The sequence below is a fragment of the Rhincodon typus genome, chromosome 10, assembly GCF_021869965.1.
Source record: "Rhincodon typus isolate 14 chromosome 10, sRhiTyp1.1, whole genome shotgun sequence".
Taxonomy (NCBI): Eukaryota; Metazoa; Chordata; class Chondrichthyes; order Orectolobiformes; family Rhincodontidae; genus Rhincodon; species Rhincodon typus.
The window spans coordinates 27,409,132-27,435,967 of NC_063341.1; the positions used below are offsets into that span (position 1 = coordinate 27,409,132).

General features: G+C 39.9%; 1 protein-coding gene across 11 annotated transcripts in view; it reads right to left on the bottom strand.

The window, feature by feature from the left end:
* The window catches only part of odr4 (odr-4 GPCR localization factor homolog), a 96,942-nt gene that overhangs the window by 17,999 nt on the left and 52,107 nt on the right, over positions 1-26,836 (bottom strand). For all 11 annotated transcript variants that reach the window (XM_048602332.1, XM_020527060.2, XM_048602328.1 and 8 more), the window contains 4 exons: positions 24,948-25,029; positions 13,140-13,325; positions 9,788-9,814; positions 5,050-5,109 (listed from right to left, as the gene is read on the bottom strand). In XM_048602332.1, the coding sequence (XP_048458289.1) occupies positions 5,050-5,109; positions 9,788-9,814; positions 13,140-13,325; positions 24,948-25,029 (355 nt within the window). The remainder of the gene's footprint in view (positions 1-5,049; positions 5,110-9,787; positions 9,815-13,139; positions 13,326-24,947; positions 25,030-26,836) is intronic.

The following is a 26,836-nucleotide window of genomic DNA, read 5'->3' on the forward strand; positions in this document are numbered from 1 at the left end:
CATAATATACACTGCCTTACAAATTCCTCAATCAGAGCCCTGAAATTTTTGTCAATTGAAAGGGATCATACTTCTCAAATATATTCATTTCTTGTAGCAGCCCATGATTGAAGTTGACAAGATAGCCGCCTGTGGCTTTTTAGCTGACACAAGATGGACAAAAGGGTTGCCAGCTACATACAGCAGATGTTTACAGCCAAACTTGTGGTTTCCATACAGAGTTACTGGTCAAGATAATGAAAAGTCATGTGGGGATCATAAAAGGATCCTGTTGATCATTTTCCAACATTCTATAGACTCTGGAAGAGTTCCAATGGACTGGAGGGGAGCTAATATAGCCCAACATTTTTAAAAAAGGAGGGACATTGGTGGTGGGGAAAATGCTGGAGTCAATGATTAAGCATGTAATAACCCAGGATTTGGAAAGCAGTGACAGAATTGGTCCAAGAGAGCAGGGAATCATTAATGGGAAATCATGCTTGACAAATCTTCTGGAATTTGTTGAGAATGTGACCAGTAGAAAGGACAATAGTGTATCAGTAGATGTTGTGTATCTGGGCTTTCAAAAGACTTTTGACAAGGTTCCAACCGAGAGATTAGTAAGCAAAAGTAAAGCTCATGGTATTGGAGGTAGTGTATTGATGTGGATAGAGAACCAGCAGACAGGAAGCAGATGGTTGGAATAAACAGGTCCTTTTCAGGGTGGCAGGCTGTGACAAGTGAGGTATTACAGGGTTCAGTGCCGGGACCCAGTTGTTCATAATATGCATTAACAATTTAGACGAAGGAATTGAATGCAATATCTCCAAATTTGCAGACCACACTAAGCTGGGTGTCAGTGTGTGCTGTGAGGCCGATGCTAAGAGGTTGCAGTGTGAATTGGACGGGCTGGCTGAATGGTCAAATACTTGGCAAATGCAATAAAATGTGGAAAAACATGAAGTTATCCATTTTGGTAGCAAAAACAGGAAGACAGACTATTATCTGAATGGTGGCAGTTTCGGAAAAGGTGAGATACAACGAGACCTGTGTATCATGGTGGATCAGTCAATGAAGTTTGGGATGCAGGTGCAGCAGGCAGTGAGGAAAGCTAATGGCATGCTGGCATTCATAGCGAGAGGATTTGAGTATCGGAGTAAGGATGTATTCCTGCAGATATACGAGGCCTGAGCTGCAGCAGTCTTGGCAGGTGAGCTGACAGGTAACAGTGAGGACAATGACAGAGTGGTAACTGTAGCAGCAATACATTTCTCCTGCACATAGTGAGCTGGAGGGTGAGTAACACTGTAATACTTACTAAGGTGAGCAAACATTCCATTCAGAAAGATAGGCTGCATGCTTTGCACAAATTTGGAAATAGACATTGTTGCATAACATAGATGAGTCTATGTGCTTCAGAGGAAGCTTCCTAGGGTACCAAACATTTTTTTGGTCTAGGCCCATTAGCTCTGTTCAGAAGCTTGAGCTATTGAAGTCCATAACCAAGTCCTCTGCAGCAGAAAAAAATACTGGAAAATACCCTCTGAGATAACAGGGTGTAGAGCTGGATGAACACAGCAGGCCAAGGAGCATCAGAAGAGTGGAAAACTGACATTTCGGGCCTAGACCCTTCTTCAGAGATGCATTTCTGAAGAAGGGTCTAGACCCAAAACGTCAGCTTTCCTGCTCCTCTGATGCTGCTTGGCCTGCTGCATTCATCCAGCTCTACACCTGGTTATCTCAGATTCTCCAGCACCTGCATTCCTACTATCTCAGAAAATACCCTCTTGCGAGTTGGTACCAATTGCTTTCTCTTCCCAGCTCTGGCCTTCTATGCTTTGTTTTTACTTATTCTTTCACATGATGTGGGCATCGCTTGTCTGCCCAGTATTTGTTTCCCATTCCTAACTGCTCTCGTGAAAGTGGTTGAAAGCTGTCTTCTTGAATCTCTGTAATTTATACGGTGTAGGTACAAAAATGGTCCCGTTAAGGAGTTCCAGGATTTTGATCTGACGGTAGTGAAGTTACAGCAACGCAGTTTCGAGTCAGAACTGTATGTGATGTGAAGGGGAATTTATAGGTGGTGGTGTTCTATGCATCTGCTCACCCTTTCCAAGGCACTAAAGGTCATGAGTTTGAAAGGTGCTGTCAAAAGATCCATGGAAACAGATCTTGCATGTGACATACATGACTGCCACTGTGCATCAGTGGTGGATGAGGTGCCAGTCAGGTGGATGGTGTTGAGCTTCAAGAGTCATTGGAGCTGCACCCATCCAGCCAACTGTGGCATATTACAACTCATTCCTGACTGCTGCTTGTAAATGATGGACAGACTTTGGGGAGTGAGGTGGTGAGTTATTCACCGCAGAATTCCCAGCCTGTTATCCGTAGTTACAGTATTTATATGGCTAGTCTAGTTCAGTTTCTGGTCAACAGTAAGCTCAGGATGTTGATAGTTGGAGAATCAACAATAGCAATCCCAATGAATGTCAAGGAGAGATATTTAGATTAGAAATGGTTCTTGCCCGGTCCATCTGTACAGCAAATGTTATCTGTTTTTTTTTTATCAATGCAAGCCTCAATGCTGTCCAGTTCTTGCTGCGTTTGATGACAGACTGCTTCAAAATTTGACTAACTGCAACTGAAACTGAACATTGCACTATCATCAGCAACACCCTCAATTGGGCCTTATGACGGAGGGGACGTCATTAATGAAGCAACCGAAGATACTTTGATCTAGGAAACTATCCTGATGAATTCCTGCAGCGATACCTTGGGCAGAGATGATTGGAGACCAACAACCATAATCAGCTTCCTTTGTGCTGGATGTGACTTCATCCAGTCAAAGGTTGCTTTGATGATGTTAAACACCACACTCTCACGTCACCTCGTTAGCTCAGCTCTTTTGTTTTTGCCCTTGTTTGGCTAAGGCTGTATTGCATCAGCATGCAGGAAGCCCTATTCAAAACCAAACCATACAGCAGGTTATTGTTTTGTAAGTACAATCAAATGTCACCATCAATAAAACTTTCCATCATGTTTCTGATAATCAGGATTAGACGGATGGAACAGTAATTAGCCAGGTTGAATTTATCCTGCATATATCTGGCAACTCGCTACATGCAGATTCCTCTTCTAACATTGCCTATAAATTGTAGAAATGTTCACAGCTGAGGTAAGGCCAGTGCGAGTGAAACCAAGAGGCTGTGCATGCTCATTATCACTCATCATCTTTCTGTATTAACTGCGAGACTTTCACAGCCTAAGAAGCTGAAATGAAAAGGATATTGGGCTTTAGGTAGTGTTGTGAAGAAAGCAAAAAGGCAGAAAAATACAGGCAGAAACATTTGCATCTTGTCATGAAGACTGGGTATGACTTGGGACAACTGAGGAGGAGGTTTAAATACAGAACTCAACTTGGTGTGACCCCAGTATTGCAAGGACCATTGCTTCCATTCTGTCTCATCTCATTATTGCCAGAAGCATCTCCCGAATGGGGAAAAGGTTATATATTTGCATTGCTCCTTCTCTGATGGCAGTTTGCTGCCTGGTGTTTTGAGTCACTCACTTCTTTGGAAAAAGAACCAAATGTAAGAGACTTAGAACAACCCTGGGTGATGTTATCATTCAATAGCTGCCACTGTGTTTGCACATGAAATATGAGCTGTGGCTGTGAAATGTGTAATTGTGCAAATTGATGTGAAGAATACTAAATGAAATATGTTATAATGTTTCTTGTAGATTGCAGATTGTGGGTAATGGGAATAGTATGAATTGAGCAGCTAATAAGGCTCTTACCAGAAGACTGTTCTTACCTAGACAATTCTAGTCACATTATGAATCTTCTTCCAACACTACCTTCCACGTCTATGAAGCTAAAACCATTGCAAATGATTAATTCCGTTCTTGAGCATAAAATTCAAAGAAGACACTACAGGACAGTACTGAGAGTGCTATACTATTGGATGTGCTGTTTTTCAGATGAGACTTTAAACCAAGGTCCCATCTGCCTGCTCAGCTGGATGTAAAAGACTGAAAAGCGCAATTTCAAAGAAGATGAGTAGAATTACCCCCCTTGTATTGACGGATACTTATTGCTCAATTGACATTACAAAAACGGACACACGCATCATTATCACATATTGCACATAGTATTTCCTACGTTACAACGGTAGATACACTTCAGAAAGTATTTAATTGGTTATAAAGTACATTGTGATGTTTGGTAGTTGTGAAAAGCACAACATAAACTCAAGCCTTTTGTCCTCTTACTGCCTGCCATCAGATGCTGAGAGGCTTGCAATCACGCTCCCCACCCATCCCACCCATTAACAGCTGGTAGAGAATTTTTCTTCTCCTGCACCACATTCTCGAGCGCAGCACCTGAGACTATTACTGCCGCTCTTGACCAGCTTCTGCAATTTCACCTCATAGACACTTTCTACATAATTTGCAGCCACAGTGCATCTGCGATTAAGAAGTACCATCTGCCTTTAAATAGTATTTACCACTCCCAGTACCAGGTATCCATTTCTTGTTTGCAGGCAATGAACATGACATGTGGCATTGTCTGCATGCAAAATCATGCAAAAGCATGGATATTAAGACACAGGTTAATCATGGGCCACAATTTACACAAAGGTGGTTAATGTTAATGTAAATTGTTTTATCCATCTTTGGTCATGAGGGGATGTGACTGGCAGGCCTTTCTTTTGGGCAAGGTGATTCAGAGACGTGGGCAATCAGGTCCTTGAAATAGAAAGCTTCTTGAGCCTTCCAAATCATGACACAGTAAAGTCCTGTTACCAAACAGATTCAATTTAGAACATTAGGATGAAAATAGTTCTATCCTTCTCCATGCCTAATATTTTTAAAAAAATGAGATTGCACACAATATTTTAGCCTAGGGGGAAGACAAATTCCCTTTGATTAAGCTCTCCTTTGATAATTTTGTTTGAATGCTTTGTGAAATGGTATCACCGCCTGTTTCTAGAAAACTGGAAGATAAACATAAATATAGCAAACACTCCAGCAAAAACTTGTGTTATCAATGACAGCTATGTAACTTACCCTTGTACTTAAACCCTTCTGAGGCGTATTGACCTTCTGATTTCTTTGACAGGTCTTTGTCTTTAAACATTGAAAACAGAACTCTGATTAGTCAAAACTAACTTTATTCCGTACACAACCAAGTATCAGATTTCTTAACTGTACTTTACTGTCACCCATGAATACCAGTAGTGAATGCACAGGATGTTATTTTTCACCACTCATTCAAATCAGTTAACTTATGAGAAGCAACACAATTTCCAATTCCAATAATACTCTATGATTTTGCTATTTGCTTCAGAAAAATTTTTCTGAAGAAGGGTCCAGACCCGAAACATCAGCTTTCCTGCTCCTCTGATGCTGCCTGGCCTGCTGTGTTCCTCCAGCTCTACACCTTGTTATCTCAGATTCTCCAGCATCGACAGTTCCTACTAACTCTTTGTGGAAATAATCTATCTCAGAAACATGCCTAGGTGTCTGGTTGCCGGGGTGTGAACTGATACAGAAACCTATTCAAAATCTAGTGACAGTTTTCTTCCTTTTACACAGTAACTCACCGAAAACGAAAGTTGCTTAATGAGACACGAGTCGGGGAAAGCAACTACTGTAATGTGGAGGAATAAAAAAAAGCACTTATGGAAATGTAGGATGACTACAAGAGTTTGCTTCTGCTTTGAAAAAAAAAGAGAATGGGACTTCTGCAGGTTTAAGAATTCCTGGAATATGAATGAGATGGTTTCTCGGGGAATACGTTGAGGAACCAACTAGGGAATGGGCTACATTACATCCATTAATATGTAATGAGAAGGGATAATTGATTTTGTTCCTATAAAAGAGTCTTTAAGAAAGAATGCCCAGAACATGCTAACATGTTCTGAGGAAGGGTCACCAGACCCGAAACGTTAACTCTGATTTTCTCTTCACAGATGCTGTCAGACCTACTGAGCTTTTCCAGCAACTTCTGTTTTTGTACTTTCAGTAAAAGCTGAACTAAAAATTTCAACTAGCAATTTGTCTGAACAATCAGAAACCCAACATCAGCTGATTTGAAGCAGAAGTTAATGACAGATGGAGATGAGATAAATCATTCTGAATTAAAAAAGCAGAATAAACATGAGTGAGATGTGGCAAGGCACACAGTTATAGTACTCAAAAATAATTTTGGAACAAAGAAAGGGATTGCTTTGAAGGAAAGTGGAACAGCTGCAGCCAGACACAAGAATGTTATGAAGAAAAGATACAAATCTTTGAATGTAATTGTTCCTGCTAGAAAAGAACTAGGCAAAGTTGAAGACTGAATGCGATAACAATTTTTACAAGTTTGGTTGTGAAGCATTTAAACTAAATTTCTAGGGAGACGGGCACGGAGGTGAAAATCACGAGGTGCATAGACAAGTGAATAGCAAAGTTCTTTTGCCTAGGGTGGGGGAATTCAAAACCAGGGGGCATATTTTTAAGGTTAGAGGAGAAAGATTTAGAACAGAACTGAGGGGCAACTTTTTCCATGCATGAGGTGGTTCGCGTCTGGAATGAACTGCCAGAGGAAGAGGTAGATGCAGGTACAGTGATAACATTTGAAAGATATTTGGATAGCTACATGAACAGGGAAGGTATAGAGGGATATGGGCCAAATGCAGGCAAGTGGGAGTGGTTTAGTTTGGGAAACTTGGTCAGCACGGACGAGTTGGAGCGAAGGGTCTAAGAAGTAGTAAAGAGGAATAAAGTGATAAAGTGTTTGCTAATATTAGGAAGGATGCAATGCCATATTAAAAAGGAACTGACTGTGAAGAATACAGAGGCAGATTTTCAGTGTGCAAACATTCAAAGCACAGTGAGTAAGACTGGTGAGCTATAAGTATAAATAGCCGCACAGCAATAATGGAAATGTAGGCTTAAAAATGTTCAAGGCTGGGCACTTAATATCCGAGGATATAAGTATTCAGAAAAGATTGAAAGGATGAAAGGGTACGGTTCAAAGTAATAGGTCTAATTAGGGAAGATTTGCAATGTTTGAAAGAGAGGATGTCCATTAGGCCAATACAGCATCGGTTGGAGCCGAGAAGCAAAATCAGGATAACCACACAACTGGGGTATCCAGTAAGCCTCCGAATAGTGATAGATCGAGGATTATATCAGCAGGAAATTAGAGAAATGCACAAAATCTACAGTAATGAAATGGGGGGACTTTAGTTACACACTTTCAACGAGGTAAAATAAAGGAGGAAGAACTTCAAAATGTACTTGATACCAAATACAGAGTGATGACTGACAGTCCAGATGATACGAATCAACTGCACTGGATTATAAATAATCTAGGGGCTCTTGTTGTGCACTGGTAGTGTCCCTACCTCTAAGCCAGAAAGCCTTGCTTCAAGTCCCATTTATTCCAGAGGTGTGTATTACATCTCTGAAAAAGCTGATAAGAAAATACAAACAAAATAGCAGAATGGGCAGAAAAGTGGTAAATGTAACTTAATACAAAGAAGTGTGAGGTTTTCAGAAGGGACAGACGGGCAATTTAATTGTCACAGTTCATAAGTGTTTACAAGGAATTAGGGATCTGGGGCTCATCTGCATGGATCTTTTAAGTTAACACAACAGGGAAGATATACTGATCTTTAAAAAAAACTCTGGCTAGGCCAAAACTAGAGCACTGCTTCCAGTTATGTTCATCACACTTTAGGAGAATGTGAGGGTCTTAAGGAACAAACCAGAATCGTTCCAGGGATGAGAGATTTTAGCTACAAGAATGAGTAAGAGGTGGAGCTGTTTTCCTTAGAGTTTTGGAGTTTGAAGGGAAGGTTTGATTGAGCAGTATGAGATTATGACATTATTAGCTGAGGTAGATCATGAAAAATTGTTTCTAATATTTGATAGTACAAAATCTAGGAGACACACATTTAAGGTTTGGAGGATAGAAGCTGGGAGGGATTGAGAAAAAATAGTGAGTTGTAATGACCTAGAATCTGCTACCCATGAGGAAGGTGGAATTGGAGGCATCAGTAATTTCAAAGGAAAATTGAATGGGCACATGAGGGAAATAAACAGCACCATGAGGACAGACTGCAGAATGGGACTGACTAGAGTGTTCTACACAGAGTCAAGAGACTCAATGGACTGTATGGATTCTTTCTGTGCCATTTTGGTTTCATGACTTTTAAGAAAATGGATAACCATTTTAAAATTATGGGAAAGGGACAAAGGGATGCATTAATGTAGATAGCTTTCAGACTAGTGAAGTTGAATTTGATGTCTGTTGTCTCAGTCTGTGAATTATTCTTGCTTTATATTTGTCTGTGGGAACCACATGCCACTGGCTAGGTCAGAATATACTGCCCGTCCCTAACTGCCCGTGAGAGGTTCTTTGAAACACTGAAGATCATGTGATGTAAATACACTGGCAGTGCTAACTACAGAGAGTTTTGGATTCTGACCTGGCATCAGGGAACATAGGCAATATAATCCCAAGTCAGGTTGATGTATGACTTGGAGGGGAACTTGCAGATTCACTCGATACCCTTGTCCTTCTGTAATAGAGGTCACATATTTGGATACTGCTGCCAAAGGAGACTTGGTGAGTTGCTGCAGTGCATCTTGTAGATGGTACATACTACTGCCACTCTGCATTGGTATTGGAGGAAGTAAATGTTGAAGGTGGTGTATAAGGAGCTAATCAAACAGGCTAGCTACTGTGGTATGGATGCTGGTGGAGTTACACCCATCCAGGCAAATGGGGAGTATTCCTTCAACTTCTGACTTGTGCTTTGCAGATGGTGGGCAGGTACTGTAGAGTTAAGTTATTCAGTGCATAATTCCCAGTGCCTGACCTACTCTTGAAGCCACAGTATTTATTTGGATGGTCCAGTTCAGTTTCTGGTCAATGATAACTTCCAGGATGTTGATAGTGGGGGGAGCTCAACAATGGTAATGCCATTTAATGTTGAGGAGAGATGATTATATTCTCTTCTTTTGAGATAGTCCCCACCTTACACTGTGTGGTGCAAATGTCTCCTGCTAATATTAGGCCAAACCTGAATGCTGTCCAGGGCTTGTTGCGTTTGGACACAAATCGCTTCAGTATCTGAGGAATCACAATTGGTCAACATTGTGCAAACATTTCACTGCTGACCTTATGATGGAGTGAAGATCACTGACAAAGAAGCTGAAGATAGTGGGCTTAGGACACTAACCTAAGGAATGCCTGCAAAGACTGTCTGTAATTATCTGCGATGTTGACAAAAGGGAATCATACCAGCTATGGCCAAGGGTCTGAACGAATGGAGTAAAGCTATAAAATCTGAACAACATTGTTCAGGTCTGAACAGAATTAACTCATATTTAAAGACATGAATGAAATTTACATCCAAGTTATAAACAACAAACTAAGCTTTTAAAAGCCCACTATCCTTAAACTTTGACAACATTGACCACTATAAACTAACCAGTAAAATTTCCAAAATCTGCAACATGTAATAGACTGTTTCACACTGAATGACAATTGCAATATTAAAGCGTGTAAAGGTATACAACCATAGGAAATGTAATTTTTAAATTTATATTTTAGGAAAGAGTTATCAAATTACATGAAAGTAAAATGCACGGTTGCAGGACACTCCATTTTGTACATTTAGTATGACATCTTAATTTTTACTATCTGAAAACTGTCACCATTGCCTAGAATTCTATATATATTTCTCACTCTTCACATTGACTAATGAAAGGCTCATAATACCCATTTGCTGATTCTGTTGAATTTTACCTTGGAGTCCTTCAGTCCCCAACTCTTCTGTAGTTGTTGCATCCAAGCACAAAACAAAATGAAAAAAAATGTTAAGGGTAGATAGTAAATAGAAGCATATTCTGTACTCATATACAGCTACAAATTAAAATGAGTACTGTTTAAATATACGAAATGGAACTTTCAACTTTAGTGAAGGTATCTTGGATTCACTGCCTGAATTGTCTTCCTGTAAAGAGACTTTCCCCGTAACCCTTAATTCCCCTACTGAGAAGGAAGGATGTTGATAGTTCAGATTAAGTGATCGGAATGTGAGAATGGCAGAACAATGGTGTGTCTAACTTCCAGACTTGAAAGAGTTTGAGGGAGACTTTGTTGCAAATACTAAGCAAATAGACAAGACAGTCAGAGAAGGTTCATTAGATTGATTTCCGATAGGGAGTGCTTTTCTTATGGAACAGATTGAGTTGGTTGGGCCTGTATTCATTAAAGTTTAGAAGAACGAGAGGTCATCATATTGAAACATATAAGATTTTTAGGGTTTCTTGACAAGGTAGATGCTGAGTGGTTATTGCCTTTTGTGGGACAGTCTAGGACCAGAGTGCATAAGCTCAGAGTGAGGGGTTGCCCATTTAAGACAGAGATGAAGAGGTATTTTTTATTTTCAGAGAGTAGCAAATCTGTGGAATTCTTTATCACAGGCAATTGTTGACATTTTTCAATAGACTGACAGGTTCTTAATCTGTAAGGGAAGGGTTATGGGGATAAGCCAATAAAGTGAAGTTAAGATTATTAGATCAGTTATGATCACACTGAATGGTAGAGCAGACTCAATGAGCCAAATGACCTACTGCTGCTTATTTATCTCATGATGTCCAATTGATATTCAACATGAAGGAGTACTGTTTCATCAGCTGAGGCAGTAGTGGTGCCAGTAATCAGTAGATGTTTCCTTGCTTCTGTTTGACCTGATGCCATAAGGCTTCTTGGGGTCCAAATTCCACATTAAGGGCACATGGGCAACTCCCTCCTAACTATAATTCTCCCTGTTTAAATACTTGAAGAAACTCTTACTTTCTGCTTTCATACTACTAGCCAACATTTTCTCAAACTCTTTCTCCCTCTTAATTATTTGTTTTTTTTTACCGGTTCTTAAAATCTAACTAATCTTCTGACCTGTTTCTTTCAATCTGATACAATTGTTAATTTCCTCATTTAGTCACAAATAATGCATCCTTCTCGAACAATCTTTCTTTCTCATTGGATTAAATGTTTCCTGGAAGTTATTAAATATCACCTTAAAAGTATGCCATTGTTACTACTCTATCTTTTTTTTCTAATCAAGGGTCCCAGTTTACTTTAGCTGACTTTGACCTACGCACCTATCCGAGATGTGCACTTCTCCCCTTCAAACTGAATGTAAATTTCTGTCATATTATAATTGCTGTCACCTAGAAGTTTGTTTACCATGAGATTTTTGATTAATCCCATCTCACTGCTCATTATTAGGTTTAGAATAGCTTGCTTCCTGGTTAGCTCTAGAATGTACTTTAAAAAAATTGTCTCAACTATATTTGCCGATCTGTTTTGCATAGTTAACATGTCGACTGAAGTCACCCACGGCTGATGCAGTATATTTCTTAAATATCCTATCCTTCTGTTCCCGATGCTCTGCCCTACAGCGTAACTATTGTTAGGGGGCCTACAAACTACTCCCACAAGTGACTGCTTACTGGTATTACTTCTTACATCTACACAAACTGCATCTATATCTTTCTCTTATGGACAGTTAATGGGCTGTTGAAGCTGGAAAGCCACTAGCAGTTTTGGAGCCATGAGCTAGCATTATAAGTGCTTTCTGAGCTGTGTCCTGTTTTATGACTTTAGAACAATTGTTACTTGTCAATCCCTAGTCTGTACATGAATATACTTCAGCAAATAGGAAGCTAAGATTCAATAATGAGAATGATCAGTGACAGACAGAATAACTTATATTTTATGTACAGAAAACATAATTCCATTCAGAGAAAATAACCATGGACAGAAAAGTACAGGAGATCAGACTCCTCCCAACCCCAAACGCCATGTGGAAAGAAAGTCACAGCGAGTTGACAGACTGGAAAGAAGTCGGTCTTTCAACCATAACTTCTGCCACTTAGAGGAGCTGCCAGCCAATCTGATCAGCCGGAATCTCCACGGCACAACAGCTCAAAAGCAGGCACTACTGGCACTGCAGGCATGCTCTTGAAGGAGGCCCAATAGATCCTGGAGTGAGGAAGCTCAAAGATATTGGAGAGGGAGTGTTTTCCAGCTTTAGGGAGAGGGGAAAAGATGGGTGTGTCGGGCTGGGGATTGCATATGAGCAGATATGAAGGAAGGGCAGGTAACTATGCTCATCGGCGGTATTCCCAACAGGCAAAGGGCACCACCAAAGATAAAGACTGCTAAACACTCTGGCCAATCAGTCTATCTGCTGTATTTTATTCCAATGATGACTCAACAAATCAGCATCCTCTTTTCATGCCGTATAAATTGCTGTCTATTTTTTCATGTCTGTTTCTGATATCCTAGATCTGATGATACAAGATGAAAAGCTTTGACTCTTGTCCCCTTTTAGCAATTTTTCTAAGTTCTGTAATACCAAGCAATTATTTAATCAAATATACTGCTCATCATTACCAATATCACTTGTAATAGCAAATTTTCTTTTAGTTGAGCAAGCTGTACCTGCCTGAAACTATGGTCTTAAATAACACACATAAGGAGCCGGTGGACCATTTAGGATCCAACAGAACTGCTTGATACCTGTTATTGTTACTGTAGTGCTGATGAATGTTTGAACATGATTGAGCTATCACAATAACAATCTACTGCAATATCTTCCAGAATTTCACCTGAAATTTTCTTGGGTTTTTCTTACCTTAGTTATGCTAACCTGGACAAACTGACCAAGGATACGATATCTGCAACAGTCTTTCAATATTAATTGTGCCATGAAAAGATATAGTTGCAGTTTCCTAACTGACCCACCGAAAGGTGAATATCAATCGATCAGTATAGTTCTTGTTAGCAGACTTTTCTTTTTAAATCAAGATTTATAACAGGCAACTCTGTCGGCAAACTCTTAACCTCTATTTAATTTCCTATAGCTCAATCAAATATTATAACAAAACTTCACTATTAATAATTAAGCTATTCAACCAGCTTAAAAACGAAGCTTAAAGTGAAGTCCTAATACAGAAAATCTTCTTAATACAGACACATCCAACAATGCATTTGAAAGCAAGTAATATTTAGTACCCATAACAAATCTCCAATTTTAAAGGAACAGTTTGTTATACATTTGCATGATAAAGAAAGATAAATGACTCACCCAACATGATTTCTTCTGCCCTATCTAACTGTGCTGGGTGTAGTTCATAATCCAACAACTCCTTGTAACGTTCTTCCAGCTCTTTACTTCCCTCATCTGAAAAGCCGTAATCACAAAAAGCAACACCGGAAGGCAACACTGAGGCAAATACCCTGTGTGGAGCTTTGAGGCTTCCAGAATCACCATCTGATGAAAAATAGAATGCAAAATTAATTTTTAAGATGAGACAGTGGTGTTGCACTTTCACTGCATACAATATTTAAGCTAATAAAACAAAGCATATAACCTAATGGGTGCTGAACACTTGCTCAGCAAGCATTTAAATTTCTCTGTTTCAAATTACACAACCACAGTTCACTCACAGATAAATGTAGATATATTGAGGGAGGGGAATAGGGAGGGGTGAGGGAGATGGATACAGAGAAAGACAGAGAGATAAACTGATTGTATTCTTTGTATCTACAGAATCAGTCAGTCAGCATAAGCCAGCACAAGCTCAGAGAAGATAGAGAGTGGTGAGACCAGGGGTAACAGGTGCCTTGCTACTTTTTGGAATGTGTGGAAAGAAGGTATTGTCGAAAAGACTGTTTCAGAATTCAAGTAATTTACTTCTACATGACTTACAATGTATAAATATCTGATGAATCCTCAGAGCTGACTTAGGGTGCTCTCTCAGAATCTTTTCGGCAGTAGACTCTCCCAACAATGGCTCAATAAATGACTGTTGACCTGTACCTCGATTATTGCTCCTGAGTTTATTTCATTAAATAATCTACCCCAACAATTTGAATCATGAATAGGACATTCTGTAAAGGGGTGAGTAGATTTTACTTTCCACCTGTAGTTAGTCCAGCAAGGTTGGAAACAATCTGGTTGAGTCGTAAAAGAATCTGAAAGAGCACTTGGGACAAGACATGCGGAGGGAAGGCCATGGATGCTATGCCAAATCTGCACTGGACAATCTGTGCTGTGGTGTGGGGACTGAGGAGTAAAATCCATGCTGGACAAGCCTTGCTGGGGCTAGGTCAGTTCTGGGCAGGACTTTGTGCACTTGGACCAGAAACAGAATAGGCCGGGGTAAATTCAGGAAAGCCGCACAGGTGAGGAAGCTCTATGGATGCAAGATAAAGGTGCTGTACGGATTTGAGAACTGACTGCACAGGGATAGGTTGGAGAATGCCTGGTGGAAAGAAAGAGGAAAGATTATGACTTTGACTGATGAGCTGGGGGCTCCATCATGAGTTTCATAATGGAACAACAAGCAAAATTAGTTAACAAAATGCATGAGGACTGTTGGGACTCACAGAACACACCTGCACAACAGAAAAGTTGGTGGGTGGTTCAAAACAAAGACCGAGAGCAGAAAGGAATGATAACATTTACTAATCTATACGTCTAGCTGGTTAGAAAAATGATTGGAAAGATCCTGGGGAAGGGCTTGTAGTGAGCAGAGTGAACACATTAGGGCGGAGCCACCCATTACCATCAGCAACTGCCCTAACATGTGGAGACATCAACCCTATAAGCCCGAGGACAATAACTAGCAAAACTAGTAGCTCCAGGAAAAGGGGTACAACTAAAACACAACAATGAAGAAATAATCATCATTTTAAATTTGCAATTATACAGATAAGTTAATGTTAATATATCAGGAAAGTGCTAGTCAGTGGCTGCGACTGGTGTCAATAAGGGTAGAACAGCTAAAAAATGGGGGAGATGGGTAAGACATCCATCCTGATGTAACAATTCACAACTGCTCACTGCACTACAGCGCAAGAAGGCAATAACCCCACCCTATAATTAGAACGTTAAAGAATATTAGGATATTGTTCATAAGACATCTGCTCAAATCTCTGGACATGGTGCGAACTGTACTTTTTGATTTTAATTTGAAAACAAGTTTTTATGTTGTCCAAGCTCAAGTTGTTCTCACAACATAGGTAACATCATTTTAGAGACATCCAATTTGAATTTAGAATTTGGAATAAGAACGAGTTTTGTAAACATCTAATTGAACTCAGCTCTGAAAAATGTTTAAGAGAAAATATGGAAAATGTAAAGGTATGAGATATTTGCTTCTATTGTAAAGGTAATCTTGGAAATGCTAAAGGGGTTTTGAGACAACTGAAAACAAATTAGAAAATCCAAGAAAGGACAATTAAAATTTACAAAGTCAGTTTGAAATGATCAGAAGATTTCAGCAGTTTTCTAAACAAAGAATAATTACAATATGACATTGCTTGGTGACTTGGGCCCTGCCCCCTTCTCAAACTCTTTCGGCTGGCAGCTATCATTTAATTTCATCATACACTTTCCGGATTGTTGGACGCAAAGTTGCAGATATCTAATTTGGACCAAAGGTTTTTGCCTTTTAGAGACGGGCCTTGACCAGTAAGGACGTGTGTTATCTTCTGAGGCAAAGTTGGATAATAGGAAAACTGACTTTGATCTCTTAGGTTTCTGATCTAGAAGAATCATTTACAACCACCAAACCTAGATAATTGTTTCTGAAATTGGGATTTATAAATAATTTTATAAAAGTTTCAAGCACTCAATGGAAAATGATATGAAGTTTAAGAAGTAGCACAGTGATCTAAGTTATGGATTGATTCGGGAGCTGTTAAGGAATACATACAGCGTTACTGCGTATCCTTGAACAGTTGGGTTTAAAGGCAAACTAAATAAAAGGGAACTTTCCTGTAGTTGTAAGGACAGACATGAAGTCTGTAATGTTTAAGACAAGTCAAAGGGATTATTTAATTATTGTAGGACCCTTTATGAAGAACTTTGCTAAATTGCTGCACCCAAACAAGAATTGTCAAAAAGATGGTAAGCTAAAGGGATTCTATCAGTTGTAGTTCACTCAGCCGTAAATGCTCAATCAATAGCAAGAACAAATAGACACATTAGTTCTAGGAAGGTGATAAATTCTGAGGGGCACATGTTACTGTGAATTTGGAATATTTTGAGGTATGTCCAAAGGAATTCAGGAAGTTACTTTTTAACTTTTGGAAACCTGAGATAACTAATTGTAAAACAATCAATTAACAAGAATCATTAGTATTTGTGATCAAATTGTAATTTCTGTTTTAAGAATATTGAGAGAATATTTTGGTTGGATAGTGACAGGAAAATGAACATTGAATGCAAAGAACCCCCCTTGGGAATAGTTAAATGGGATATTTCAAAAGAATGGAAAACATTCATAGGCAAACGAATTCACAGCTTCTCTTCAAAATATGTATGCCCTTGATCTAGAAGTTTTAAGAGAACTGGAATGAATGATTTTGCCAAAAATATCAGGACTCAGTGTACAGGATACACATCCCCCTCTGTAGTATTAGGCTTAATGATTATACCTCCAAACCAGATTATTAAGGGATAACTGGACATGACAATGAGCAATTTTAGTGGACAAATACATGAAAAACATGCCTGGTGTAAAGAAAACACTGTTTCAGCTGGGAAGTAACTGCATAAACTTGATTGTCTGTTGGATTTTTTTTAGTGTAGTTAACATGGACCCATCTGGAGATGTTTTCAACTTATTTTCTGCATAATGCAATGTCTGGAGAAGTACTGAAAATACTAAAAATGGCGAAACAGCATGCAACCAGAATAGTATTAATGCCATGACTTTCGCCATCGGATTAGGGTTCAGGAGACCGGGACGTTCCCCATCGGACTGGGTTTGTGAGACTGGGACTTTCCCCATCACATCAGGTTCGTGAAAGTGAGCCACGGACCTTCCCTATCAGACTAGGGGTTCGTCAGTCCAGTGCCATGGTACCTAAGATGGAGCTCTATGTGCCAGCCGTCATCCAGGAGTCCCCAACAGGCAGAAGGCAGCAAGACTCACTTGTTGAATATGTCTAAACTCATTCAAGCTAATAGTTCCACTCATTACTTTGCATATGTCTAAAGCAGATTAAGCTAATAAATTTGCTTTATATCAAAGTGCATATGTCTTCGTGTAATCATTTTGATCAGACCTTATAAAACCTGTTCAGTATTTTCAGCCTAACACTACACCCCAAAAATTGATCTTTTGACCTGAAGAGCAATAAAACATACCTTAAATGATGAGGCTCCATAAAGAAACCGGCTTTAAAACTTTCAAAAAAGGTGATGCAGATAAAGGGAGAACTGTTGAATCCTTTAAGTTAATTTGATATTTAAGGCATGTGTGTTAATCGAGTCACAGTCATATAGTCATAGAGCTATACAACATGGAAACAGACTCTTCGGTCCAATTCATCCATGCCGACCAGTTTTCCCAAACTAACCTTGTCCCATTTGCCTGCTTTGGCCATTATCCTTCTAAATCTCCACTAGGCTAAACTTGTTCTCTCACCGAACAATTTCTTCTTTAATTCATCTCACTTCTGCCAAGTCACAAGAGTGGCGATGGGCACCCACATGGGTCCCTATTATGCCTGCCTCTCTATGGGGGTGTGTGGAACAATCCTTGTTCCAGTCCTACACTGGCCCCCTCCCACAACTCTTTCTTTGGCATATCAACGACTGTTTTGGTGCTGCTTCATACTCCCGCCTGCACCTTGAAAAAATTCAATTTCCACTCCTCTGTAACTTTCACATTATCCATTTCTGACAATTCCCTTCCCTTCCTTCACCTTTCTGTCTCCGTTTCAGGGAATAAACTGTCCACTGCCATCCACTACAAAGCTACTGACTCCCATAGCTACCTTCACTACAGCTCTTCACATCCCACGTCCTGCAAGGATTCCATCCTATTGTCCCAGTTCCTTTGCCTACGTTGTATCTGTATTGTATCTTCCAAGACAGCACTGCTGACATGGCTCGCTTCTTCCATAATCGTCACTTCCCGCTCACTGTGGTTAACAGGACCCTCAACCGCATCCGACCTATCACCTGTGCTTCCGTCCTTGCCCCTTCCTATCATTCACAACAGCATGATCAGGTCCTCCTCATTCTCACTTTTTGTCCCACCAGTCTCCGCATTCAAAGAATCATTTTCTGCCATTTGAGACAACTCCAGCAGAATGGCATCACGAAACACATCTCACCCTCATTCCCCCGTCTGCATTTCGCAGGGATTGTTCCGACCGGGACATCCTAGTCCATTCCTTGATCAGCAACACCACCCGCCCTTCCCACGGCACCTTCCCATGTAACTGCAGAAAGTGCAACACCTGCCCTTTCACCTCCTCCCTGCTCAGCATCCAAGGGCCTAAACTGTCTGTCCAGGTGTAGCAACATTTCACCTGTACCTCCTTCAATCTTGTGTCTCGCATTTGCTGCACTCAATCTGGCCTTCTTTACACTGGAGAAACCAAAGCAGGGTGGGTGACCACTTTACAGAACACCTCTGATCTGTGCGCAAGCATGACCCCGGCCTTTTAACACAGCGTCCTGCTCCCATGCCCACTTGTCTGTCCTCGCCATGCTGCAATACTGCAGTGAATCACAGCCAAAACTGGAGGAACAACATCTCATCTTCAAACTAGGCACTTTAAAACCTTCTGGGCTCAATATTGAGTTTAACACCTTCAAATTATGAACCCATTCCTTTCCTTTTTTTAGCTTTGCAGTATTTCAAAAATGGCCTAATGTTCTGCACAGCTGCAACATGACCTCCCAACTCCTATACTCAATGCAACTGCCCACTACAGGCAAACATACCAAATGCCACTTCCAAGGAACTATGAACCTTCACTCCAATGTCTCTTTGTTCAGCAACACTCCCCAGGACCTTACCATTACGTGTACAAGTCCTGCCCTGATTTGCTTCTCCAGCACCTCAAAGTCATCTAAATTAAACTCCATCTGCCACACTTTGGCACATTGGCTCATCTGATCAAGATCCCGTTGTACGCTGAGGTAACCTTCTTCGCTGTCCACTACACCACCAATTTTGGTGTCATCTGCAAACTTACTATCCATACCATAAGATATAGGAATAGAAATTAGGCCATTCGGCCCATCGAGTCTGCTCCGCCATTCAATCATGGCTGATAAATTCCTCAACCCCATTCTCCTGCTTTCTACCCGTAACCCTTGATCCCCTTGATAATCAAGAACCTATCTATCTCAGTCTTAAATGTACTCAATGACCTGGCCTCCACAGCCTTCTGTGGCAGTGAATTCCACAGATTCCCCACTCTCTGGCTGAAGAAGTTTCTGCTTATCTCCGTTCTAAAAGGTCTTGTCTTTACTCTAAGGCTGTGCCCTCGGGTCCTAGACTCTCCTACCAATGGAAGCATCTTCCCAACATCCATCTTGTCCAGGCCATTCAGTATTCTGTAAGTTTCAATTAGATCCCCCGTCATCCTTCTAAACTCCACTGTGTATAGTCCCAGAGTGCTCAAATGTTCCTCATATGTTAAGCTTTCCATTCCTGGGACAATTCTCGCGAACCTCCTCTGAACCTGCTCCAGGGCCAGTAGATCCTTCCTGAGATATGGGGCCCAAAACTACAAACAATACTCCAAATGTGGCCTGACCAGAGCCTTATAAAGCCTCAGTAGTACATCCTTGCTTTTATATTCAAGTCCTCTCAAAATAAATGCCAATATTGCATCTGCCTTCCTGACTACTGACTCAACCTACAAGTTTACCTTGACAGAATCCTGGACTAGAACTCCCACCTTATTCTTGTAGACTCCAGTGAATATAATCCTAACTGATTCAGTATTTCTTTATACATCAGTCCTGCTATCCCAAGAATCAGTCCAGTACATCTTCGATGCACTTTCTCCATAGCCAGAACATCTTTCCTCTGATAATGAGAACAAAATTGCACACAATACTCCAGGAGGAGTCTCACCAAGCCCTGTACAATTACAGAAAGTCATCCCGGTTCATGTACTTGATTTCTCTCACTATAAAGGCCAACATTACATTTGATTTCTTCACCACCTGCTGTATCTGCATGCTTAATTTCAGCGACTAGTACACAAGGACACTCGGGTCGCCTTGCACCACCCTCTTTCCCAATCTATCATCATTCAGATAATCATCTGCCTTCTTGTTTTTGGCATCTAAAGTGAGTAACCTCTCATTTATCCCTATGGTACTTCATCTGTCATGCATGTGTCCACTCACTCAACTTGTCCAAATCATAGTGAAGCATCTCTGCATCCTCCTCATAGTTCACTCTCCCACCCAGCTTTGTATCATCTGCAAACTTTAGATATTACATAAATGATTTAGATGAAGGAATTAAGTGTACGTGATGAATAGTTGGGGTCCAAGTGCTAACCCCTGCAGTACCCCACTAGTCACTGCCTACCACTCAGGACAAGGCCCGTTTATTTATATTCACTGTTTCTCCCCCATGTTAGTCTATCCCCAATCTCTAGCATTCTAATCTTACATGCTAATCTCTTACATGGGACCTTATCAAAACCCTTCTGGAAGTCTAAGCAAACCGTATCCACTGGCTCTCCCTTATCAACTGTACTAATACATCCTTGAAAATTCCAGTAGTTTGGTCAAGCATGATTTCCTTCTTGTAAATCCATGTCATCGATCTGGTCACTGCTTTCCGAATGCTCTGTCATTAAATTGTTTATAATGGATTGTAGCATTTTCCCTACTACTGATGTCAGGCTAACTGATCTATAACTCGCCACTTTGTCATGATCTCCTTTTTAAAATAGTGGGGTTACATTAGCTATCCTTCAATCCATAAGGATTATTCCAGAGTTAAGGCACCAGTCATAAAGGAACCTTGAAATAATTTGAAATGCTGGGTAGATTATCATGTGCTTACACTCAATTATTTAGAGGGTGTTAACTAAATGTCATAATGAGCAAGAATATGAAAATTAAAAGATGACTATAATCAAAGATTTAGTGGAAGCTGTGGAAACACCATCAGAGACAGCAGTATTAAAAGTCCAAAAGGACCAGATGGTGGTGGACCCCAGTGAGTTGGGTAATCAATGGGCAGATATAATAGCTAAGGAGGTAAATACAGTAAAGTTGCACAGAAACATTGGTTAGCCAGTGGGATCAAATACAGATAGACTTCACAGGGCCTCTTCTACCCAGTAAGGGTGAACAGCATTGTCTAGTCATCATTTATCAAGTGACTTCAAATGATATACAGAACACATTTCATTCTTCAGAAACAAATTCAAGCCTTAAAGGATTGTATTATCAGATAGATATTACTACCTGGTGGGAGCATTTGTGGACTAGGGCTCAAGAATACAAACACACTCATGGATCCGGATCTTCTTACGTGTTTTGGTAATAATTCAAATGCTAATAGACATATGCCTGACCTGCTTCATTTCCCGCACAAGGAAGGCACACAAGAAGTGGAAAGTTAGATTTAGCAACCGGGGTAACAAGGTTACGGACTATTTGCCTGGAATAAAGGATTGATTAATACAGATGGTCTAACCACCCACCTTTACAACCCTAAACTGGATATCTGGCCAATACCAATGGTGGCAGAGAGTAAAGTAAACGGTTGGTCACATCTGTTGCTCGGTTTTTGGCCAAGGGGCTGAGAGGAGGGACTGTTAGCAGACAATTTGGGCATGACATGAGTTAACCTGTAAATCGACATGGAGTTCCAGCTGGGATTAGAATGAGGGAGAGAGTTTGAGTTAACTCCATAAGATTAATCATGTAAATAATTTAAGATTCATTTATTCTTATTCAAGAAAGTAGTCAGTTAAAAAGAAAATTATTTAAACTGCACAAACACAAGAGGTTGATGCAGCAATCAGGCAGTTTCTATGAAAATGTAACATGGCTGAAGCAGGATTAACCTTGAGGCCTTATTTGGAAATGAAAAGTGAAGATGACCCCATACCTATATATAGGGGAGGCAATGGCCTAGTGGTATTATCGCTGGGCTATTAATCCAGAAACCCAGATAATTTTCTGGGGACCTGGGTTCGAATCCTGCCACGGCAGATGGTGGAATTTGAATTCAATAAATATCTGGAATTAAGGGTCTAATTAAGGGACCACGAATCCATTGTCAGTTGTTGGAAAAACTTATCTGGTTCACTAATGCCCTTTAGGGAGTGAAACTGCCATCCTTACCTGGTCTGGCCTACATGTGACTCCAGACCCACAGCCATGTGGTTGAGTCTTAACTGCCCTCTGTGCAATTAGGGATGGGCAATAAATGCGACACCCTCATCTCGTAAATGAATAAAGAAAAAAAACCACAACATTACAACAATATCCAGAAGCACACAGAAATGAGCTTCGGCCCAGAAAAAGGAATTTCTGGACATGGCCTATATAATTGCAAAATAATGGTGAAAGCCAATAGTATACTGAAGACAGTCTAAACATGAGTAGATAGCGGCAGCTGCAGGGCTGTAGGTTAAACAGTTACCTCAAGACTTGAAGTGAAGTAATACAGTTAATCAGTCACAGGACACAAGCCTTACAGTTCAGACTAGTAGTCTAAAGGAGTAGAATCACCCCAAGGACAGGCAAACCTAGGCACTGGGAAATACAGATTTGAGCAGATTTTCAGCACTCTGTGAAAAATACTGAAAACCTTGTCAGGCGATCAATTATGGGCTCACCATAGATAACTTTCACAATGATATTATCATACAAGTTAAACACAGGCACTATCAAAGACAGGGAACTTAAACATTAGAAGAAAGTTAATTGGCAACGAAACAATAACTTGTGTACATGCCACTTTTAAGTGTAATAAAACACTCAGAAGTGCTGGATAGAGGCCTTGCTTAATTAAATTTGATGTCAAGCAAAATAAGGTGATGTTAGGGCAGTTGGATAAGAACTTGGTGAAAGAGATAGAACTTAACGAGTATCTTAAAGGGGGAAAGGTGGAGAAGTCAAAATGTTTTAGGGGAGGTGGGGGAAATTCCAGAGCTTAGGGCCTTAGCAATTCAAGGCACAGCCATCAATGGCAACGACTACAATGAATGATTAAATGTGGAGCATTCTCATGCTCTTCATGATTCTCAAACCCTTTCAATGTTACCTCTCCTTCATAACTAAACACTTCCTTTCAATTATAAAATTTATATAGAATTATATAAATGTTGTCATCTTTTACAAATAAAGTCCTTCCCAGTGCCATAACTTACATAACTTCTGAACAGACTGTTGATCTTTCACTATTATCCAACAGGACTTCAGATACAAATTACTTCTAAATTTCTATCAAAGCATGTGGAAATACAGGATTTTGTTTCCATTACTTTTCACAATTTAGAAACATACTTTTAAATACATCTTATCTGTTTTATATAGAATCATAGTATGGCGCAGCACAGGAGGCTACTCAGCCAACTGTATCTGTACCAGAGTTGTGTAAGAACAACTTAAAATAGTCCCACTCTCGTACCTTTTTTTCCAGTAGTTCTGCAATTTTATTCTCTTCAGACAGTTATTCAATTCATTTTTGAAAATCTCAAATATGATTTTAATGATGCTAATGATCCAGATTCAAGTGATTACCTTTTTATTAACTTGTCACTACTTCCATCAGATGGCCTGTGTTAACTGGCCTGATATAATTAGACCTTCAGAGCCACAGTATTCATTTTTATTTCATGACAGCCAAATGCCGGACTTGCTTATCCCCATATAGAACGGTTACAAACAGCCTGCTGAAAGATTCAAAAGGAAAACACTGCAGATGCTGGAAATGCAAAATAAAAACAGAAATGCTCAAAATGTTCAACTAGTCCGGTGGCATCTGCAGAGAGACAAACAGTGGTTACATTTCAGAATAATGATATCTTTAGCAGAACAAGTCTTACAGAAGATCATCAACCTGAAACTTTGAGTTAGTTTCTCTCTGCAGATACTGCCAGGCTGTTGAGAATTTCTAGCATTTCCTCTTACTTGGCAGAGAATTTCACATGGTTAGAGCTTTTGCTTTTGTCTGAGTTAAAGCTAGCAATCTCTCCCAGCAGAAATACACAACACTTATTTGAACTCAGAGCATAGGAACAGCATAGCAACATCCAAAATGTGCACTTAGTCAATTGGAATAGCACAATTCACAGTATTGGTATACTTTTCACTGCCACTATTACGGTCTTATTTCTTGGGACACTAGCTTGCAGCATCATTTAGAACTGGATGCAAATGATGTGTGTAATAAATATACTGCCCAAGGCATACTTATTACTGAGGGTCATTGGTCAGTCATCAATGGTGCCCTGGAATACTGCAACAATGTGCCCTAGAACTATGAAAAAGATCTATACCTGAAGGTTGACTCAGTTCCAATCCTTTATCTATTAAAATACCTGCAAGATAACATGCTTAAGTAAAAATGGATCCTATCCACACTATCCACCAGTGGATGGAAACAAAAGTTAATCATTAAACAACTGGCAAGCATAAGTTTCGCACAGACAGCAGGAAGACAAACATGAAAAGAAATGGTGAATTCCCCATAACATCAACATCAATCAATGCATTAAGCAAACATTAATGCAATAATGAAATCTCAGCTGTTTGACTATCAAAATATTAATATTCCTAAACATTATTCTGGCCATATAACATTAAAAAATTGAGCTTAACAATAGAAATACTTCATTAAAGAATATAGGGAGAAATCAATGAGATATCTGAAACTAAAACAGAAGTTGCTGGAGAAACTCAACAGGTCTGGCAGCATCTGTGGAGAGAAAACAGAATTAATGTTTCAAGTCCGGTGACTTACCATCAAACGTTAACTCTGTTTTCTCCCACAGATGCTGTCAGACCTGCTGAGTTTCTCCAGCAATTTCTGTTTTTGTCTTGGATCTCCAGCATCTGCAGTTTTTGCTTCATTTCAATGGGATATCTGTTACATACCAACATTTTTGTTCAGAATTTGATCCTCAAATACCATTTCACAGCGGATATACACAGTGTTCAGCACATCTCTTTTTAGAGCCTAGAAAAATGAGTTGATTAATTGTTACAACTGAGTTGCTATTATAATAAATACTACACATTTTCAGCAAAATAACAGCATTCTTAATATGCGTTCATCTGTTATTCCTTGATTACAAATACAGATAACTGAGATTTGAAATCAAATGACAAGTATTATACCTATAGTACATATGTACCGATGTTGTTTTTCTGAAGTCATCAATTCTAAAGTACTAGGGATAAAATTACATGCAGTTAACTGGAAGTATGTTTTAGAAATTAGGAAATAAAACATATAACAACTCTTGAAGTTGAAGTTAAGTCTTGAAATTTATTTTATGATTAAACATGGATGAATGCTCTGTTTGCGTTAACTGAAAATGACAGGGAATGAGAGTTCATCAACAACTGAAATTATCCAAATTTCGGCAGAGGGATAAATATTGAATTATGCTTTAAATTATGCCTTGCTAGTTTTATTTTTCCGTGCTGATTAATACTTGTTTAACAACAGAACAGCACTGTCACTTCAATTATATATTATTTAATCACACGCAGACCATAAACGCTTCACAGTTCTGAAGAAGGGTCACTGGGCCAGGAATGTTAATTCTGCTTTCTCTGCACAGATGCTGCCAGACCTGCTGAGCTTTTCCAGCAGTTTATGTTTTTTTTTGTAATTCTCTGCAGTTAGACAAAAATGGAGTTTAATCTACATTAATGTGAGGTTCCACATTTTGGTAGGGCAAATCAGGGCGGACTTATACACTTAATGTTAAGGTTCTGGGGAGTGTTGCTGAACAAAGAGACCTTGGAGTGCAGGTTCATAGTTTCTTCAAAGTGGAATCACAGGTAGACAGGATAGTGAAGAAGGTATTTGGTAAGCTTGCCTTTATTGGTCAGCGCATGGAGTATAAGAGTTAGAAGGTCATGTTGCAGCTGTACAGGACATTGGTTAGGCTACTTGTGGAATACTGCATTCAATTCTGGTGTCCTCGCTATAGGAAGGATGTCGTGAAACTTGGAAGGGTTCAGAAAGGATTTACAAGGATGTTGCCAGGGCTGCAGAGTTTGAGCGATAGGGAGAGGCTGAATAGGCTGGGGCTATTTTCTCTGGAGCATAGGAGGCTGAAGGGCAACCTTATAGAAGTTTATAAGGTTATGAGGGGCATGGAAAGGGTGAATTGTCAAGGTCTTTTCCCTATGGTAGGGGAGTCCAAAAATAGATGGCATAGGTTTAAGGTGAGAAGGGAAAGATTTAAAAGGGACCTGAGGGACAACTTTTTCACACATAGAGTGGTGCACGTATAGAATGAACTGCCAGAGGAAGTGGTGCAAGCTGGTACAAATACAACATTTAAAAGCCATCTGGATAGGTATATGAATAGGAAGAGTTTAGAGGAATATGGGCCAAATGCTGGCAAATAGGGCTAGATTAAGTTAGGACATCTGGTTGGCATGCATGCGTTGGACCGAAGGGTCTGTTTCCGTGCAGTACATCTGTATGACTCTAATACAATACAGCACAGGAACAGGCACTTCAGCCCACCAAGCCTGTGCCAATTCCTAATCCTTACTTAGACCCACTATTTATTGCTCATGCATGGTATCTATCCCTGTTTGTCTCCCAATTATTTGTCCCTCTTTCAAATATGTCTCTGTGATTGCAACAACATCATAACTGCATGCATTAATCCAGGCTCTATGTTCATCCGTCTTACCTGTTGTACTTCTTGCATTGAAGCAAATACAGTCCCAGCCTCCAGTTCTGTTGAGCTCAGCAACCTATTCATGACTGCTCTTCCTCTTAGCTATATTTGCCTTAG